Below are 22,520 nucleotides of genomic sequence, written 5' to 3'. Positions count from 1 at the left end.
CGAGACCCAGATAATGAACTTATCTCTTAGATGCTATACAGTCTCAGTCCAGGGTACTGTGCTCTCTGTTATTATGGCATTTTCTTATCACTGCATCTCCACAACAAAGCTGCAGTTGCCCTGGGAAATACTGAGCTGTGACCCAGCAAACCCAAATTAAATTGAATTCCTACTGTAAGACTGGGATAAATTAATGACCATTACTGTTCTTTCAGAATGTTAGGGGAAATAAACCACTCTTATCAATGATTACAATTTAACTTTAAAAACGGCTCAGAGCTATGCTACTTCAGCAGGTTTCTATTAAAAACCATCCTAATGATTTAGAATCTGTTTCAACGTTATAACCTTCCTCATCATTTTTTTTTTTTTTACAAAGAACAAAAAATAATTAGGGTCATCTTCATATCTTTGGTAATGCCATTGGCTGAAAGCTCAACCCCCTATATTTCTTTAACATTCTTTTCATTATACATTTAAAAGCCTATGTGTTAATCAATGTCTAACTGGTTATTCATACAAGCTAGTTAGGTCAGTCCTCAGCTAACATCATTAGTGTTGCCTCTAGAAGCCTTATTATTGTTTACAGAAAATCTAAAAAAGTATAAGGACAGACTGTTTATCTCTTTGTTGGACTTTGCTGGGGGCTATGTAAATGAAACTCTATTGAGATTCATAATAAACTGCATGTTTATTATGGATACTTAAAGTGGCTAAACTGCAGACATGTCTTTCAGGAAGAATTAGCAAGCATATGCTGCCAGCGTGAAGTAAATGGTTCCACCAAGATGTAAATCAAGATGAATCTCCCAGTAAATTGCTCTCCTTTAGAACCTTGTTTTGCAGGGAAAGCAGTTGGGATGGAAATGGTCTGTTTTATCTGTTTAGTAGTTTGCAAGTTAGCCATCGTTTCTTTTTCCTTTCTTTTTTTAACAAGAACACAGCTGTTCCTGACAAAATACATTTCTCAGTCTGTCTTAGCAGACTTGCTCTAAACAATGTAAATAGCAGAAAAACAGCTTCTCTCATTTGTACAATGTCAAAAATAATTAATAGAGATCTGTTTGCATTAGCTTTGGTATATCTTTGTTTAGCCTGTTTGAATAACAGACCTGCAGTATTATTCTCTACTATATTTCCTCTCAGGGGTAACCCGTAGAACTATTAGGCCCTATTCATTAAACAAAAAAGAACAAAACACAAAATGTGATTTATTTAATCTTTTTGGCAGAATGTTTTCAAGAAGACACTGCAGTACTACTAGTGGACATTTCTTTTTGAATGGTTTTCAGTTATGCAGAATGACTGAAATGTCAACTTCAACAAGGCTAATTTTAGCCTCCCTCTAAAAGCACCTGTGCAAGCCATTTAGTCACTTAGCTAAGACAATATTTTGCATAATGCTATGTAAGTGATTTCATAGATCCATTGCTTTCTAGAGCTGTACATGAGACATTCAAAAGTGGAAGATCACAAGTACATGTTGTGCTTTCATGTCATAGATTTAAATACATGTGTTGATGGCATTATTTACAACTGGACTTTTTACGACTTGGCCTGGCTTTACAAATGCTAAACAGTCTTTCAAGGTCATTTTGAGCTGTATAATCTGATATTGTAATGAATTATTGAGGTTGTGTTATGTTAACAAGTCTTACGCCTATCTCTTGCAGTAACTGATTTTCCAGATTTACTTCGGACTCCTACTTTGAGTTATTAGGATGGCTAGATGTCAAGAAGAGTTCACTGTCTCTTTAAATACAAATAATGATTTATTTATTGGGTACAGAATATTCAAGTTTTTTTTGTATGTTGCTTAATGTGGGCTTAGTTAATAATGCAGATATTATGTAAACAGAGTAATTAAATACAGATTATATTTTGACAATGAAGGGGCTTATAGACCATGTTATCGTATTTGTAACCTAGGGTAAGCAATGTTTAATGAACACATTTAATGAAAAATGAATGAAAGCATGCAATTATGCAAACAATAGGCAATACGCAGTCCAATCTTTTCCTGGTGGAAAACAATATTTTAGTTCTAGCAATTATTTGTTTATTGTGGTCAGTTCATTTGGAAATGCAGAGATATTGCAGAAGTATTATTATAATTAGCTCCAAAGCATGTTGATTTCTGGACATTGGGACCAGGTATGATAGTAGGGTGGATGAACAGAGCATGATCGTGTTCATTGCCTATGGGAAGAACTGTGAGCTGCAGCAGTTTTGAAATCGATATAAAATTATCTCAGTAATCATCAATTGAAAAACATGTTTGTCTTAAAATATTTAAGTATGTTTGAGCAGTTTATAGAGCTCTAAAGTCACTACATATCGCAAGAGACAATGAAACCTGTCGTATTAATCGTAATAATAATTTCTGAAAATTATTACATAAAGCTCACAAAATATAATTCTTAGGATTGTACAATTCACCTAGATTACATTCGGCACAAAATAAACATACTTTTCTAAGTAGATTTTATTGTATAACAGTTTGTTTTTAAGACAAGCGGCAATGGCAGTGCCATGTCTGTGGTGCACTCAGTTTGGTTTGCGGGTTACATATTTTCAAAAAAAAAACACACTGACTTATTATACTACACACACAAATGGCATTAAAATAAACTTCATAGATTTGCATCTTTCTGAATCTCCGTTTTCACATTATTCTGACAGTCACAACATTTAAAAAAAAAATAGTTTAAATATTTTGGGCCGGTATTTTGAAAACGAAACCAAATTCCAAACTCTCAAAAACGATATAATTGGTTAGTGCAATGTGTCCAGAAGACACACCTCTTTGAATTATTACCATATCAGGTGTGGTTTTGTAAGATATTTGGTTTGGATTAACTGACGTGCTTCAGGTTTTTATGGCATCTAGTCGAAGTTCCCTCCTGAGACAATAGAAGATTTAATTTGATCTGCCCAGTGCGGGCCTTGAGGTGTTATGTGGATAGGACAAGAGCTCTGCGTCATACTGACCAGCTCTTTGTCTGTCACGGTATACAGACCCTAGGACAGCCCCTCTTGAAGCAGTGACTGTCGCATTGGATTGCGGACACAGTCTCTGCGGCATCTGACAGTGCTGGCTTACCCCCACCTGGGAGAGTAGCTGCGCACTCTACTAGAGGGTTGGCTACATGGTTTTGTTTGTTGAAATCTAAAAAAAAGTTTGCCCACCCGAATGATAAGTACTGTGGAGAAACAGAGATGACAGGCAGGGGAAGACATTGTAGTTGAACAAGTCATGGGCACTCCTGATCTGATCTTCAAAACAAGCAACCGTTAAGATTGATTAAATCAGTTGTTGTCTATGCATAACTAGCGGGTGAGCTTGCTGATGTTTTCAGGTAGAATGATAAGACAATGCCATGCTTGTTCCATGTTCAACATCTGGTCATGGTGATGACTGATTTATGACCATTGATAGAACATGTTATAAAATTATTTATCACTTTTCGTAATGTTTTCTTTTTTTGTTGGTCATTTCTGAAATACTAGCTTAGTGGAAACAAAAGTGCTCAACACCTTAAAAAAACATGTCAGTTTAAAACTTATGATAGAACAAATGGATTGTAATTTAACAAATACCAAGGACTAAAATACATAATGTTATTTCAGAAGAATGATGGTTACCCTTTGCATTACCCCTTAACATATGACTATTTGAGTGACAGCATTGAAAGCTTTCTTTGTGCATTGTAATACTCACATTGTGTCAGCCGTGTTTTAGAAATTCAAAGTACAACACAATGGTTGACTGTTGGCTGTAAAATTCTTTCATTTGAATCAAGTCAAAGTTAAAAGGAATTTTCATTGTATAAAGGACAATAAAACATCATTTGCCATTGTGCTCTGTCTTTACTTTTTCAAAAGTCTCAAAACATTAAAATCCCAAGGCAGTAATCTATAGAAGTCTCTGACACTGAATTACCTTAATGTATCTGTTCAGCATTTTTAATACATACAGTATTGTTTGGATCAATTTCCTTTGCAGGGCTTAAAGCAAATACACAACCACAGCAGTGCAAGTTAATAATTGCAGATACAAGGGAGGCAAATCAATGCCTTATGTGTTGTTTATTAATTAATATACATAGCTTTGTGACAACCAGACACAGTGTACAGAACAATGTTTTAGAATTAACAATACAGTATACATATTAATGATTAGTGGAATTTTTATTATTTATTTTGTGTCAGGGTAGCTTGGACTTTTTATTATTTTATCCTTAAGTTGTAATGGCACATGAACTTCCGTGTCTCCTGGGATACTACAGAAAAATAATTTAGGTCTGGCGAGGCAGGAAAAAATCTATTGAGGCCTTAAATTTCGAGAGGCATCAATCAAGCTATCAAACAAATCAATTCATTTTTTTCCTCCAACAGACCCGTGAGGAGTCACAGCAGTGGTGTAAAGTTTTCAATCTAGAACCATGGAAGCAGGAGTTGATTTTGCTTTACATTTTGAACTAACTATAGTGTTGTTTATTTCTGTGCTGCTTTCATAAGCACACTTCAGTATGTCAGTGGTGAATTGCTGACATGTTTTAGAAGATTCTAAAAGGGGCCGCTGTGCTGTATATAATGTTTTACTAGGTTGACATGTTTTCATTATCTCATTTTGTTTTTCAGCATGTGCATGTCCATGTACTGCCAAGAAAGCGTGGAGACTTTGAGAAAAATGACAGTATTTATGATGAGGTAAGTGACGCTTTTCTTGATGAATCTAGTGCTATTTTTAACACCAAAACAAATGTTGCGTTACTGGTATAAATAATAAAATCGCTTACTGTACACAAATGAATCAGTTTTGCAACACAGAAAAACAAACTAAACATCAAACAAAATGTGATGTAAAATACTACCCCAGTCTAACTGTCAGTACATACATTCAAAGATATAAGTAAATATATGTATTACACTTCTTACTTATTCAGATTTTCTTTCTTGCTTACCTGTTTTTGTGTATTATATTTTTTATTGTATCCAATTTTAGTTAATTAGTTGTTTATTATATTAAAAAGTACTGTAGATTAAACACTACCACATACAGTAATTTTTAAAATGGCGTAAAGAGGACAACAGGTAACTAATGTGTCCCACTGGAGTTTTAACAAGAAGACTGCTCCTTTATCAGTGTAGAATTATGGGAAATATCAGCAGTTTCTTTTTAATTTGCATTTTAATTCAACCGGGTATTCTGAAAACAGTTCTGCAATTCATATTCTTTAGATGACATGTTCTGCATACAAAAGACGTGTTCCACTTCATGGAAATGTATTATCCAACAGGTATCACAGCTATTTAAAAATAATAATCATTGAACATTCTTCTTGTTTCGGTCCCCTAAGTGCATTTATAATATACAGCATATATTTACTTCCACATAATAGGCTTCTTAGCAACGCAGTACAGAATTCATATTTTTTTGTATCGCCAACATCTTCAGGCTTACTCTTTCTATGCAACATGGATTTGCTTTGTTTTGGGCATGGTTTGTAAATATACATGTATAAGTTTTTGCCCTAATAAAGCCACTGTTGTGCATTTAGCCTTGTTAAATAAATTGTTAATGAACACAAGAAGCTATTGATCTCCCGAGGACCTGAACTATAAAGTAAACAAAGCTAATTACCAAACCTTTTTGTTAATGGTTATTTTAATCATTGCGATTGCCCTTCTTGGCAGCCCGAGCCATTAGGTTGCCGAGGCGGCAGGCAAACTATCAGAGTGAAATGGTTCTTCTTATGCTGCAAATGGCACTCGAGAGTACAATTTCATTTGTCGGTTTATATAGACATAAAGCTTCATTACTTTAAGCTGAGACAACTGGGTCCTAAAAAGTATTCCTCCCAGTTCATGGTGATGGCATGTTATCCTGTACGCAGCATCAATTTATTGGACATATGTGTATCAATGTGCTTCCCTGTTATTTCCCCTCAGCTACCACACCATTGCTGTACTTAACGGTTATTAAACAATTGACCTTCCAGAAATTGCCAGACTGCTAAAATGTACTTATGTACTGTAATTCTGGCCAGTGGGGACAGTACAGTAATTTTGTTTTTTCTTCTGCTAAATTGATTGCTTGTGAAGGGTGTCAGAATATGCACAGTAATCTGAATTACATGTGATGCCAAATGCATCATAAACATGCTTGTTACATATGAATAACATACTTGTTACATGTGAATAACATGCTTGTTACATGTGAATAACATGGTAAAAAGTGGACTGTTACAACAAAAATATCTTATGTGCTCCATTTAAATAACTTGTATTAGTTTGCTGGAAAGCAAATAATAGTGGAGCAACCATTTCTACTCAGACCAATTTGTTTGCAGTGGGGGGGGGGGGGGGGCATTTTAGAGTATGTTCTGTATGTTTCATATAAAGCAGCATGTAGAGTTCAACAGATGCTACGAGTTGTGATTTAGTGGGTTATTTAAATCTCTTTTTGTATATGAAGCGTATCTTGGGATTTGTTTCTGTTAATAATAAAAAATAAAAACTCTCAATAAATGTTTGTGAATGAGGAGGATGCGCAGGGCTCAGGTGTTAGCCAGGAATTGATTTAAAATGATTGTGGTTCAGGAGCACACTTGGGAATATGTCATCCCAAGGATGCAAATCACTGTGGAAACAAATGGTGGTCTCATCGAGCAACTACAGTTTAGACATGCAGCCCTCATGTCAACCATTCAGTACCTTGTTCTTCCCTTAAATTTATTTATTTTTGTCACTGTTTGTAAGTGTATTTTAAACACAAGCCATTGATACAGCCTATCGCTCTAACTGTGATTTCTAAATCCTTTTTATACCTACCTACCTGTGCAGGTGGACGTCAATTAACTACATGTATTAATTATTTGGATAACAAGCCAACCAATCAGGTTCCTCAGTTTTTTCCCCCACGTGGCTGGAATGGCAGGAATCAGGGAGACCATTTTCACTCAGGAATAGGGTTTTTGTTGCCAACAATAAAAAACCTAACTTAACAAAACACTAAAAAAGATACACTTGTCACACTTCACAATCATGATATCTGCTGAATTTTGGTCCCCTGATTATTTTCGTTTTACTTGTTTACTTTTTTTTATGATTGCTAAAGTTTGTCTTCTGTTAAAACACTGTTGTTTTAATGTTTTTGACTGTATTCCCTTCCAAAACACACTGTTGTGAAACAGCAATAGCAAATGTATTTCTGACACTCATACTCAACAACAATCCTCCAAGGTTACATTCATTACACATTTAAAAGTTAAGAGTTTTTCAATATAAGTATTTTGACCTTTTAAGCAGACTAGAAAGTACACCGAAATAATAGTTAGCATTGATGGAACACAATCTTCCCTCATTATTAAACAATCCTTTGGAGCCTAGTATTTACTGTACTGTCATGCTACTTGTTTTAAGACCTGGAAATGATTACAATCCTGAGTGTAGTTTGAACATTGCAGCTTGGCTTACTTCACTGCATTTTGCAAATAATTAAGAAATAACCGCAATTAAATGGTAGTACTGTCAACTTGGATTTCATGCAGGTCCCTGGGTACTGGGTATATCTTATTAATGACCATTTTATATATGCGTGTGTGTCTGTCCTGTCTTGCATTACAAAATATTTAAATGATATATTCTTGATTCATATGTAATTTTAAATGCAGTTAATTTACAGCAGTACAATTAACATATTAAATACAATTACATATTAAAAGCATGACTATATGTCGCACCCTCAGTGCCACTGTGCCACCTGTCAGGAAAATGTATTTTTACCGTACAACACGTTTTAAAAGAGAGTGGGTTTATATGTGTGACACGGCAGGCACCATCTTGAGCAAGTAATAACAGACTGTTTCTCAAGTGTGGCAGTGTGATGAAACAAATAGGATAATTATTACAGTCCCTGCTACTAAATACAACCTTCAGCCACTCCTAATCACCCCAGGCCAGTCTTTACATGTTGCCTGGCCTCAAGGAGCTAGCTTTGCTCCCTGGAACACACACGTTCTCATTACAGCAGTGTAATTAATGGAAAACACTGAGATGTTGCCAATTTTTTTTTTTTTTTTTTTTGCTAAGCACCGCCTCAGAGATCACCCAGAACTCAATTACTGACTGTTATGCTTGTTAGTAAGAACAATGCTGTTCTATGATTATTAGCTGTAATAGTGTTGTTTTCTCCACAATAATCTTGTTATTTATTCTTTCTCAGTCCAACTCAATAATACTTTGTGTAAAAGTGCCTGGATTTGCATATGAAAAATAAGAAAGTATGAACATACTGATTCCTATACTGCTGTAGGTTTTTGACCCTATACTTGTACAAAAAAGTCTCTGCTTCCATATCTTATAGTCATTATTTCTGGGCTGCAGTCCCATCTTTCACTGGTCAGATTCCATAGAACCCATCATTTAAGAATTTATAATCCACTAGTAAATACTAGTAGGTATACTTATACAGTACCTCAGAGTTTCCCATTGGTTGGTGGTTGACCTCATTATTATAAAAAAAAAAAAATCAATGTGGAATTCCTGCTGAAAGGGATAGTTATTTCAGGCAGTGGGAATATCCCTCTTCCTTTGTTTATCTTGGCTCAGACCACTTACCAGTAGATATTTTGGAGGATGGAACCCCAAGTATGAATGCAGTTCACTCTGTGGCAATGGCTGTTAAATCTTATTATCTCACCATCATAACCTGTTGGCTATAATACCTTTTTGAGGTTTTACACTTTGGGGCTGATGTAAGGAGGTGCAGTGCAAACAAGAGCGGTTGCAAAATTCAAATTGCATTGCGGCCAGGCAATTATTTTGTACTGCGGCCTATGTAATTTTAAGAGCAATGGAAATTAATCAAGACCCTCAAATAATGAGCCGCAATCATGATAATGAGGGTCGTAAGGGGCGCTGCCCGTGTATCGGGCTATTTAGCATCCGCACTTACAGCCCAGCTTAATATTCCAGGTCCCTGCCCAATTCCATGCACTTTTCTTCATTTGAATACATTTCAATATTATTGATGATGACAGAATACCAGGTGAGAACCATTCTTTACATATGCTGCATTTTTTGTAACTGCTAAAGTCCCACTTTACAGCAGCTAAACACGTTTTTTTAGCAGCAATATGAGTGTTTCACATATCCTTACATCGGCCTCTTTCTCTTTTCAAAACAGTGCACAGTTCCCCTAACTAAAGGGTAATTTGCTAAGTTTGTTTTAAAAAGGCCTCCCGCAGAGAATCCAACACTGCTTGCTGAAAATGTACAAATCAATGTAAAAAAAAAAAAAAAAAAAGTTTGATAGTCAGGTTAGTCTCTGAAATTGAGCTCCGTTTCCTTTACTTGTGCCCCTTTAGTCCAAGGTGGCCTTGATTGAAAATGTATTACTGTATATCCCCTCCCGTCATCATATTAGATCCAATAGCACTTGATGGCATTGTTCATTAGATCGTTATCAATGGTTTTCCACTGTGAGTTCTCAGATATTAAGACAAACTTCGCATAGTCTTGCAATGCTACAGAGCTTGTTATTTGTATGTGATTTATTATCCTCACAGTGGCAATGCTATTAGTGAACATAGGGTGAAGCAGGAAATGTAATGAGAAATATCAATGTATCCTCATGTCTCTGCCTGTAGTGACAGTCAGTGATCCATCTCACTGACATTTACCTTGTTAACATTTTGATCAGAAGGGAAATTTGTCATTTTTCATGGTAAACAGTATGAGTTTTCACAAGAACTGCAGATAGATTAGGAAGATAAAGAACCCATCTTACAGTTCCTCATACCAAATAATCAGCAATGTTTTAGAAAAGCAACCATTTATGGCCAAAATGTGTGGTGTAACTTATCTTTTTGAAAACTAGGTCAACTGGAGACGGCAGGATTGTTCCCTTTAATAGATTTTTTTAAAGGCAATCTTAAAAAGAGGCACAAACAGATTGAGTACCTAGGAGTTGTTATGGTACTTTTAGTTCAGTTCACTGTGTTAACCTTTATCACAATTTAAGCAAAGTAGACACGTTTTCCTACCACCGCACTTCACCTGTATTGTATACTCTTTGTTCATTTATCTCTTCTGTACCGGTATATGTAGTCAGTTGTTAACGTCACTTGTTGCAGAAGACACTGCTTTGACTTTTTTCAGACTTGACACATGCCGTTACATGTTTGTAACCCCTTGATTGTTTGGAATCATATCTGTCTAACAGATAGTATGCTGTTAAGCATTACAGTATCACTGTACAGCTGTATGAAAATCAGTCCGTGGACCAAAACTGTCTTCTTCAATGCCCCCATTCACTTAAAATGCCCTTCTTCTTCTTCTTCTTCTTCTTCTTCTTCTTCTTCTTCCTCACTTAACTAGTTGGCTTTTATTTTTACTTTTATAAAAGTAAACATTTGTCATACAGAACATTTGGGATTTGGTTAAATTAAGAAAGTAAAAAGACTGGTAGCTCCCAAAAGAGGACGTTTTTTCTATAAAGAATGTACCAGTGAAAGTCCTTGTGCTGCTGATTGCTGTATTTAGAGGAACAAAGAAACAAATACTGTACCGTGATTCACCACATGCCCTTACAGCAAGACAAAGTGAGCAATTCTATTACCCAAAGGCTTTGGTTTGTCAAATGTATAAATGAGATTGCCATAATCTACTATTGACAATACTTGACAAATGATGTAGTTGTTAATTATTCAGATGGCTGTAGTTATACAGTACTGATCCAATTGAACTGAGCATATGGAAATGCCATCAATTTAGTTTTCTGTAATAGACAAAAAGAAACTCCATTAAATACTCTATACAGAAACAACCAAAAAACAGCTTGCATGTTCTCAGTGCTCAAATATAATACATTTCTCTTTGACTGGTTAAGTGTAGCAGCCTGAAAATGTTGTACAGTAGATTTGTGTATAGTGCTGAATGTTTTTACTAAGAAGCAAAATGTGATCAAAGGACACCAATTGGTATGTCCCCTTGTTATTTCTCTGTACTGTGTTATGGTGGCTCTCCCAGAGATGATATAGAACAGTCTGATATGCAGTAATGGTCATGCTTGCAGCCCGTGAGCCATTGTTATGTATGGAAACCTGGCTCCTATTGAATGTTTCTGATTACCTCTGGCAGCTGGTTTTATTTCAGATCGCAATTCACAGTTAATGCCATGGTGGAATCATCTGCAGATTGAATGTGCCTGCTCTTTGGTGGGGGAGTTGAACTCCAAAGGAGTAATGTAATAATGGAACTAGCTGCTAAGAAACTGGCAGATTTTGCTGTAAATATACTGTAGTTCATGATTTATACATTTAAACAATAATACAATCAAAGAGGACAAAGATGCAAAAAAACGGATTTGGTAGCCTTAAAATGTTATTTATGTAAGAACTCTTATAGGTATCTGCTATACAGTTACTGTGAGTCATAGTTATTTTGATATAATTGTGTTTGTGATTGCACTGTATTGTTTGTTTTGTCATTAGAGGACTAAACATTTAATCCTATTAGTTCTGATCAGATATAAGTTCTGTGATGCTTAGACAATTCACATGAATGGTAAAAATGTAATTGATATACTTTGCATATGCTGGTGTTGTGGTGTGTGGTCGAGTAGATTATGCTTTGGGTGAGACATAAAGATTTCACCAAAGTCTATATCAGATTCACTGTTCTGTATATAATGCATTTACGTTTATAAAGAGGGTTATATTGTTTTATATTTGAACCTAGCTTTCAAGGCCACTAAGGTAGCCTGTGAGTACTCCTACCACTCCACTATGTACTTGTACTGTACATAAGTGTCATTAATACTGGGTAGACTGTTTGATATACTACTGTACTGTATATCATAAAGAATAAAGAAATACACCATGGCAAATATACTGTACCTGTCACTCTGGTAATCTAGGATATCAACAGGAAAAGCTAGTCTCTTAAAGTGCAGTCTGTAATAAATGATTAGTTTAAAACAGCAGTAGATAAACATCACTCCCAGATAGAGGTCCGGCTGTTTCTACCCATGTGGGAGCGAAAGGATTACTTCCTTACCTTTGACGTTATTTTAAACACCTCTCTCTTATCATGCGCTATTTTCCACAGGTCAATACACACTGTATATTACTTTATTTCTTGTCATGCTCTAACGGTCTAGCTATGCATCAGAATGCATGGTGGGCAGTCTTCCACATGAGAAAAGCCATTCAAGCTCACACTGTGTCAGGAGCTGTTGAGAAAACAGTTAAAATCCTTATCAAAAAAAGTTTATCTAAGTAATGCTATCATTTATAAGATAGTAGGTTCCAGTATCTGGCACCACAGAAATTAAATTCAGGTTCACCAGTCCTCCTATGATTTTTTTTTTTTTTGATAGGGACGGGCAGAGAAACTAGTCCCAATCTCATCATTCTGGAATCAGCTAACACCGTAATTTTCACCGTGTTTTTGATAGAATAGTATACAAGAGGTTGTATTTTAAACATTATGGTAAATCCAGCCTGTCTGCCTTCATTGTGAATTGTTTGTTTGTCTTACACCTCTGCATCTGTCTCTTTATAACCACTGTAATTAATACATATACTCTGTAAGCCTCTCCTCTAGCCTTCACCCCAGAAAACTATAGAATTAGATTAGGTCTGTTTGGTTGGCAAATTCTGGAATGCCATCATGCTGCCTGTGCCTAGAAGGTGCTAGGTAGGTATTTCAGTTCAAGGTAAAACGTAATTCTCTTTTTTTACTTATAACAGCCATGACTCAAACAATCACAAAGTAAAATCTTTAGGTAGTATGATTTGGTTACAAGGGCCACATTATCTTAAGTGCCATGCTGTAACAAAGAAAGCAACAGCAGGTGATGCGAGCTAACCTTTGCAAAAAAACATTTCTGATTTACTTCAGCTGTAGCCTGAAGGAAGGAGCTGCCTTTAGAGAAAAAAAAAAGTGACGCATCCCCAAAGATTGCAATGTTAAAATATACCTGCTGGGGAACTGTAATTTGATTCTGAAAATCCCTTTGCTGGTCAACAAAATCATCATGCATTCTTTGAAGGTATTTTCTGTACTTTTGTGAGCGTAGCCACGTGAACTTTAAAACCGACAAGCCCTGTTATTCCCAATGGGACGTGTCACTTCAGTGTCAGGCTTAAATAGCGCAAAACCAAATGGAATATCATGTGTGTGTTTATCTTTACAATGAGGCAAACTGCATTCATGGTGTGCTGTTAACTTTGTTTCTTTTTTTGAAGGTGGCATAAAGCCTATTCATGCCACAGTTATGCTCCTGAGTTGAATTTTAATATTTTGTAGACAGTATATGCCTGCATGCTGTACCATAGATATTACATTCTCTGAATAATTTCTCACAGCTCAGTTTAATTGATTGTGATTTAATTGCAGAGGCCATATGCAAATACCTTAGTTGAATTTTCAGAAGCTAGGTTATTATGGGATGTAAAATGTGTAGTTTGTGTCTAAGTACAACTATATTTAATTATAGACCAGATGCAAATACTTGTTACATTTCCCTCAGGTTTCTTTTGAACAAAGTGTTTTTTGTTATGTTGATTTGTCGTGAAACACCTACAGATTTAGTAACTTTGCCATTCCCAGGTATGAATGCATCTTTGTGGACTCTTCACTGGAATATTTCAATGTTGTTGAACTTGTTTTCCATTTTGAACAAGTTTTCAGTTGCAGACCATTGTGTAGTAAACATGATACACAAAAGCTTTCTGCTAACAGGCCTGTAGAATGTTTTTAAGGACGCATTCAAAATAAAGTAAAAATACAAATGTAAAACACGTACATTTATGAAACACATGAATACATGTTAAATTTCACAAGAGTGATTCAAACCCAATCCATCAATGGTGAAGGGTAAAGGTAACCTATTGGCTGTGTTGTGTTGAATCAAATGCAGACTTTCTGGTATCAATACTGAGTGTTATAGTTTAATATTTAGACAGTATTCATTCATATAAGGCATTAATTGTCAGGCAGCAATTACTTTAAAATAATTCTAAACCTGAACACCTGCTTAGCTGAAAGACAATGTGAAAATTAGGTTTTCAAGGCATATTTTAATATTTTGACCTTTGATTTTACTTCTGCACAACACAGCATTTTCTTCTGCTTAAATTAGAGATTATTAAGGGCTGCATTCAAAAAGCATTTTGCATACTGAAGTTTGTGGTTTTCCATTATCATGGCAGCAAATTAGGCTTTTGAAAAATGCTGCCAAGGCAAACTCTGAAATGTTTTAAACCAAAAAAATATTTACCCTGATATATTCCACTTAAAATACAATAAAAAAAAGGTTTAATTTTTACTGTTTGTCTAAGAAAACCTTGTTGTGGATTACTAATTTTTATCTTATCCTTGCTCTTTTTACATTTGTATACTCTAAACCCATTTAAGTGCCCATTTCTCCACATGGTTCAAAGTCATACATTTACTATGAAGTTGGTAACATGAAATTTGCCCACAGTGAACATACAGGACCACATAGTTTCAATTTATTGATTAGCTATTGATTGTAACATTTTCTGGTGATTGATGCCAGAAAGTTTTAAGATGCATTTGGTGCTAGCTAGTTGCATCAGTACTGAATTACACCATTTTGAACCTTTTAAGCACTACTTGAGTTTTTTTTTGTTTCCCATTAAGAGAGTATTTATATAATTTTGTGGGAGGAATAACTTTAAAACTCACTTTATCATTATTATTTTTCATAACCCTCTCACTCATGTCATCCACATTCAGGGGGCCTGCCTTAAGCACTACATCTCATCTCACAAGTGCTATTCAGATCACATTTTCTAATTTCTTGGTAAAATCATTCTCGCCTAACAAACAATGTTAACTTTAAAAAAGTACAGAAGTACATGTAGGTGGATTTCAAAAGTATAAGTAAACTACATTGATAGGAGAGTTTTAACAATCAAAGTGAGTCTGGCTGGAATACTGTGTTGACAGAACATTAGCCGAGTCCAGATAAGAAGAGCACAAATTTACATGACAGTATAGTGCAGGGGTTTTCAATGTTTTTTTTTAAACTGTACCCCTTCTGTCTGGAGTTTTCAGCTCAAGTACCCCTTTTCAATTTTCACTTGACAGAATTGTACTACAGTTGCAATAAAAAGCAGAATTAGCACATTTCTGTTTATTTAATCTATAATTTATGTCATAACAGTTTGCGACTGACAAACTGCTGGTTTACGACAGAATACCAAACAGTAGGCTTAATTCTTAAAACATTTAATTACATGTCTTTGGATGCATAAAATTAAAAGATAGTATTTGCGAATCTCTTTTTCACTTTCTATTCAGCAAAGCTATTATAAATAATACAATATAGTCTGCACTGTAAATGTTTATCACATTACCATTTACTTCCTATCTCAACATAATTATGTGTGCATTTTAAAATGTTTACAATATCAAAAACATTAACCTCAAGATAAAACTATAATAACTAACATTGATAAGCCAAATTAAAAATTATCCAAAGGTATTCGTATAACTTTCTGTCGCTTTGCACTTTCTGTACTCTTGTTTTCTTCCTTGGTTTTTCTTTTGCAAGTAAGAAATATATCCATTTCAACCAGACGTTATTGTGTATTGTGATTATTATTTAGATTCTGTTTTTTTTTTTTTCATCTGCGGTTCACTTTGAGCTGCTAAACAAAAATGTAATATTTAGGCACAATGGGTTAGAGAGAATATATAATACTGTTAACAAATTCAATTGAAGATGATTATTTTCTTTTACTTTCATTTTTATTTGTTCATTTCTGAGTCGTCCTGCTTGCCCCCTTTGATCCTTAGAAGTACCCCCAGGGGTACGCGTACCCCCGGTTGAAAACCCCTGGCATAGTGCTTCCAGCGACATCACTAGGCAAACATGGCAGCCATTTTGTCTGTCAGCATGAGTCCTACTCACAGCTGTGAATAGCCTAATTTGTATTTCAGTGCCAGTTGCAATGGCTGACCACTAATTCTCAATTCACTCAATATCAGTCTCCTGCCTGGATTCTAGCCAGATGCAGGCTCGTGTCTAATGCAAGCACCTTTCCACTGTGCCACCAGGCTCCCCAGTGAAAAGCAAATCAGAATATGTACTGTAGACTGCAACACCTGCTGATGTTTCATAATTACACTGTAAAATAAATTGAAGAGCTCTATAATAACACAGTTACTGTAGTTTTACATTGCCAGGATTGCTTTGTAACTGTGATTTATAGTCCTGTGTGATTAATAAAGTTTTTGCTGTATTTATGCATTGAAGTTAAACAGTAGCTGTTTTCCATGCAGGAATGCAGGTCGACCATCAGAAGCATACAGATTGGTAGCAGTCTTTAGTCTCCAAGCATGCCTGTCGGCCTGTCATAGCATTCCTTTTAGCACCAATAAAAAAAAAGGCTGTTGTGTTTGTTGTGCAGATTGAAGGTTTTTCTATTTAGGAAGACAGGTTTCTCATTTGTAATGCCAGTTGACCTATGTGGTAACAGAGAAGAGCAGTTTTATTTGCTTAATCCTTGAAAGCACTGTTGATGGAGCCTTTGTAATGGATTGAAATATGAATCTGAGGTTACTAAAAAATAAAAATCCTATGTGATAGTTCTTTCAGGTAAAATGTTACTTTTATGGCACACAGTATTTCACAAAATAATAAATAAATAAATCGAATATTTAAGTTAATAATTCTAATATAAAGTTTGACATTTCTTAAATTCTGCTCTAGCGAAATTGTGTAAATTCTGTAAATAAGGTATTTTCACAGATTACAAACCTGCAATATTATAAACTATCAATTATAAGAATTTGCATATAAATTACAGACTATCAGATCTTCAATCATTATCACAGGATGATGTAATTAATCAGCCGTTAAAGACAGTAATTAAAAAAACAGTTGCGTGTTCGGAAGTAACCAATGCATTATTAATGATGTTAACTAACAACATGTTTTAATCCCTGTGGTAACCTGAACCTCACGCAGTCTACTTGAATTGCACAGCAACCCGAAGTAGAAGCAGTGCTTATCATGACTGAAAGATGCAAAGATGCAGATTAGAAAAGAAACATCTTGTAAGGTCCTATCCTAGCTGGGACGTGTGCAGTGTCCACAGTGGGTTTATAAATCCACATTGATGAATGAATTGAGGCATGGACTATATTAAAGCCATATTCTGTCATCTGTAATTCCTAGGAAGCAAAGACACACTGTACTGCCCAAAACCTAGCTAGCAGAAACCAATTCAGATTTCCTTTATCAGATAAAACAAACCAAAAGTACGTTTGAATGAAATAAACTGCCTGTTTTGAATGATGGGTCAAACATGTATTAAAGAAATGTATTGAACAATTTCGAACATTGCTCATTTTGCTAGTTAGTGAAGTGTACACTGCCCGGACACTTTATTAGGACCTGTAATAGCGGCCCACCGTTTGCCCTGATCACGGCCTTAACTCAGTGTGGCATAAGCTCCACAAGGTGTTGGAAGGTATCTCGAGGGATGTTAATCCATTCAGTCATTAATATTTCAGACCTGACAAGCCTCTCTAATCCTCTTCCTTTATCCATCACTAATGGTTTGCGAACATGTTGTCTTTGTTTTTTCATTACTGAAACACTGAAAATCGATCTCTTGGAGCAGCCCACCAGCATGACTGTCCTTGCGTCCACTATGTGTATATACGAAGGCTGGTCAGTGTGTGTTTGCTTATTTACATCCATAGGCACTTTACATATTGGCTCTTTTTACAATTTTTGGTTTTTTTCAGCCTGTTTCTGTTCATGATATACAGACCCTTTTCTTGCTTTAAATATTCTCAATTAAGTTAAACAATTGCTTCCAAGTGTGGGTGCACCTCACCAATGAGCAGAATAGGAAACAAAATAATGTCTTATATTTGAATAGTGTGGTATTAACTACACTTTTCACCATTGTTTGTGAATATGCTTTGTGTCCTCTTTTAAAACACCCGTACAGCAAGTTTAGCTTCACTCTTAAAAATAAGTAAATAATATGTGTGTTATCTTTTGAGAAACGTACCCGTTTAAATCTCCAGTGGCCATATGTTGTGTTAGTTGATAAGGGTATTGCAAAACAAAGATGCAAATAATATAATAAATACCATATAATGCGTTACGCTTGTCAAATACACACCATTGCCAAACAAGTTTAGCTCAGCCCAAGGTTACATGTTTTGCAATGGGAAATAAATGTTATGGGGGGGGGGATTGTTGGGTTGGATGTTTTTCTTTCATTAAATCTACAACAAGGTTAAAATTAAACACTAAAAATCGAAGAGGCCTAGGGACTAAGATATGTTAAGAACATTACAAACCAAATATCCCATTAATTGAATGATGATTCATTCTAATTGCAAATTATAATTCAGGATTATGGTGTTGGCTTTAAACATTAGTAGAACTAATGTCATTAGCATTTTTAATGAAATTCCTTTTGACAAAATGATATCGCCCTGGATTGAAAGAAACAGGATGCAACCTGTATGTGTCGTTCACGGCTACACCCTTGAGCACAGATTTCTCCTTGCTGGCCAGTTTATACTAAAGCAGTTTAATAGAGTCTAATTTAATTACCAAGTTTGGATGTTTCTTCGTTCTCATAGGGGATTAGGAATTGGGTTCGTAATTTAAAAGGACAATTGTTCAATTCCAACTGAAAAGCTGGTTTACAGTTTTATGTTTTGAAAACAGTTGTGATACATAATAAACAACAAACAGAAATATAGTGTTACATTTAAAGTTGAATGATGACATGATGGTGTCTCCCGTCGATGACGACGTATGAGTTTTGTCAGCAACTCTTGGTGACTAAATTTGTTTATGTCTTCATGAGAAATAAGGCCAATCCCTGATCTGCAGATGTGGCCACAGGTGCTGCAGGTGAAACCTGCAGTAGATGGAATTACTGACATGTCCTTTCTCCTCTCACTCTTTTCCTTCCTGGATGGCTAAGTGACAATGCTGCCTCTAGCTGTCCCTGCCCAGGGTCATATCCTCCCAGCTGTTGGTATCGATGTTACAGGCCTTGAGATTTTGTTTAAAGGTGTCCTTGTATCTAAAGCGTGGCCTTCCGTGTGATCTTTGCCCATTTTTCAATTGACTAAAGCACAGCTTTGGGTTTTCTGGTGTCCTCCATCCTTTTGACATGTCCAGCCCACCGAAATTGGGCTCTCAGCCTTCCACACTTGTGATTTGACACCTTTTAGGACTTCTGGATTGGAGATTTTGTCTTGCCATTGGATTTTGGAATAATGGAAAAACACCACAGTGTTACATTTAAAGTTGAATACACTGTACAATACAGGACATTCAAAATTACACAGAAACTGTAAGGCTCTGCAATGTTCTCCCTTGTTCTTGTGTATTTTACTGCCATCAAGAGATAACAACTACTGTACGGCACAGAGCAAGTGCAAGATTCCGTTATAATGTATATATATATATATATATATATATATATATATATATATATATATTTTTTTTTTTAATCTAATGATAGTACTATCTAATGATAGTATTTTAAATGTGTATTTCATGTTTTACAGTATGTGTCTTGCAGCTCTTGGCCATATGAAAATGTTGATATCTGGCGCATGACGGTCAGGAAGTTTGGCCACCCCTGACCTAGACTAATAACCCCTTTTTGTTTCATTATATACTCCACCTAATGATTATGAACCATTTTACATCCATATGCTTCAAAGTAGACTGTATTCATTCACTTAATGGATTCTGATGAGTCAACACACTGGTTTGAATGATCCCCCCTCCCTCCCCAACTTTTAGATAAAAGTTACATTTTCACCATTAATAACCATGTGAATTGAAAAAACTGCTGTGTGCATTGAATTGGGGGTTCGGGTTATCTTCGGTTCAGAATGTTATATTTTAGCGTTTTTCACCTACAAATGTGTTTTTCATGATGTGATTTTGTATTGGACACTGCAACTTGAAAGTTTTATGTTTGTTTTGTGAAAAGATTTGAAATGACAAAACAGTGGACGTGTATTTTGCCAGTCATTAAACTGTTAACTGCACTTCTTGATTCTTTATTGTGACTGTGTGCTGGGCTCAACCTCTACATTTTAAGCATGCCTAATTGTAAATGTAATCTATCTATCTAATGGTAAAAATACTTCTTCTGCAATACTGCCTTTAATTTCGCCCCTTCCTGAGTCAACACCCCCCACTCACGCTTTAATGACAACTTTTGCATAGTGCACCTTTTGCTTGGTGCTCCTCACTAATGAGCAGAATAGGGAAAACAAATTATGTACTATATTTGAATTCCAAATAGGGTACAGGGCAACTCATTCCAAGTTGATCATGTGCTGCCTACCAATGAAGCCTGAATTTATAGCTGCTACAATAAATGCAAAAAAAACATAATCAAATTTAGATTTTGCTATTATAAAGTCTCCATTAGGATTCAGGGTGGAATCAATAATAGCTGCTTTCTAGATTTTCATTTGCTTTAAATCTATCTTCTGCAGAAGCCAGTACTCATTTACTCTGTGATTATGTTCACAGATTATTCATAGTATGTGAAGCAGTATCATTCAGTGTAATGGCAAATCCCAACTGTTACCTGCAGCACAAAAAGAAAAACTGCACATATTTAAATGTGTTAATATGATTTCTCCAAACATACAGAGGTAACCAATGCACGTACAAATGAGAAAAAGACCACACTGTGTACGCTGGCTGTAACTGATGATCATTTTGGATGACCCTTGATAGGTTTTTGCTTGAAAAATACCTTGTTTTAATTTGAATGCACAAAGCTATAAACTTATGTATATGATGGGTTTATGAATCGTAAGACCTGTAACATCTGTGAGGTATTTTTTCTTAATGAACAAGACAAATCAACTCAGTATTTCAAATGATCGGGTATTTATAAGTAAATAAAAAAATCATTTTGTGGTTTTTCAGATTTTTCAGAAAGCTGTATGACTCCCGTCTTCCGAAGCACTGTCACTCTGTTTTATTTCGATTTCTGCTGCTGGTTGAGTTACTGTTACATGTTAATTCACCACTATATTAATTAACACAGCACTACATGAAAATACTTTCCATTGCTGATGTCACTGAACGTGTGCTTTATCACAACATCCCACAATAGTGTATAAAATGCGCAATAGCATTAATAGTGTTTTTAAGCTTTAAACACAACTGTGATTTTCAGTGCTAACAAAATATGTATAAAAAATAATAATGAGCAATCCTGATGCTGAGCACATGACTTCATTTATTTAAATTTAGATATTATTTATTATAACTCTGTGTGTGTGTGTGTGTGTGTGCATTTGCGATAAAAAATCTCAAATACATTGTGAGCAACGGGGAAAAATGTGTGCTTGAATGAGATACAATTCATCAGTTGAGTGAACAGAGACCTGCATACAGTTATAAACATTATTTATTTATTTTTCACTTATATATAGATTTGTTCAAATAAGATGGGAAATAATTCAGGCAGACCGCTTATATTACATTAATAATTAAACCTGCTGCTATCACCACACCTCATTATTTGGTATGTAAGATGCAGAGATGAAACTTGATAAAACTGAAGATTAACAACAGTGGCTTTATGTTTTTTTTTTTTTTATATTTAATGATTCTGGACAATGTATACAAGACAGTTCATTTTCCAGGTACTACAGCATTGTTAAGCTACCTGTGTCTTTGTTTTACACAAAATAATAACTGAATTATACTGAATATCTCTAATCCAATATGCTTTTATAAAATTTAAATTACTAAAGTAATACATTCTGTAGCAATATTTAATTTCAAAATGTCAGTTTCATACATATTTATGAAGGCATTGATTTATTACCAGTGTACAAATGCTAACAAACAGTATGTTTGCTGTTTAGAATGACCTTTCAGAGGAATCTGATACACACCCAGTTAAATGGATATGTGAATAAAAACAGTAAGCTATGAAAAGCTTTCACCAGAAAACAGATGCCAGCCTATTTCTTTCAACAAGTGTCTGTAATAGTGGCAATGGTGGCATAAAGCCATTGGTTATAGGTACAGTAACATTTTCATACCAATGGCATACTCCCTTGAAATCCATTGAAGTACCATTATACCATATCACTACTAGTGTACCACGATATCAGGACCACTGTGCAATATTGGTCCATTGTGCTATCACTGTAGCACTACTGTAGTATTCCTGAGACATGTGACCCTGTTATTTTTTACTCTGGGTTTATGGACTTGGGTTTACAATAAAACATCCAAGTGCCACGACAGTGGGTGTCGTTTTATGGTAATTAAGGAGGGGCTATGCTAATATTTCTGCTGCCGCTCATTATAAGAACTGTACTATGAGTAAAACATGCATTGTGTTAAAATGGTGTTTACAATAACTTTGTAAGATGTTAGAATGATACTATAGAATCAGTCTAATTGTACTTCCCTAATCGTGACCACCCAGGTCTATAGCAGG

The 22,520-nt window shown here is 35.3% G+C and overlaps 1 protein-coding gene across 1 annotated transcript in view; it reads left to right on the top strand.

The window, feature by feature from the left end:
- Positions 1-22,520, top strand: part of LOC117412539 (bis(5'-adenosyl)-triphosphatase-like) — a 294,642-nt gene that overhangs the window by 180,966 nt on the left and 91,156 nt on the right. The window contains exon 6 of the mRNA XM_058988557.1: positions 4,645-4,713. Within this exon, the coding sequence (XP_058844540.1) occupies positions 4,645-4,713 (69 nt within the window). The remainder of the gene's footprint in view (positions 1-4,644; positions 4,714-22,520) is intronic.

The sequence above is a fragment of the Acipenser ruthenus genome, chromosome 16 (genome assembly GCF_902713425.1).
Source record: "Acipenser ruthenus chromosome 16, fAciRut3.2 maternal haplotype, whole genome shotgun sequence".
Classification (NCBI taxonomy): domain Eukaryota; kingdom Metazoa; phylum Chordata; class Actinopteri; order Acipenseriformes; family Acipenseridae; genus Acipenser; species Acipenser ruthenus.
This window is presented reverse-complemented; position numbering and strand designations above follow the sequence as displayed.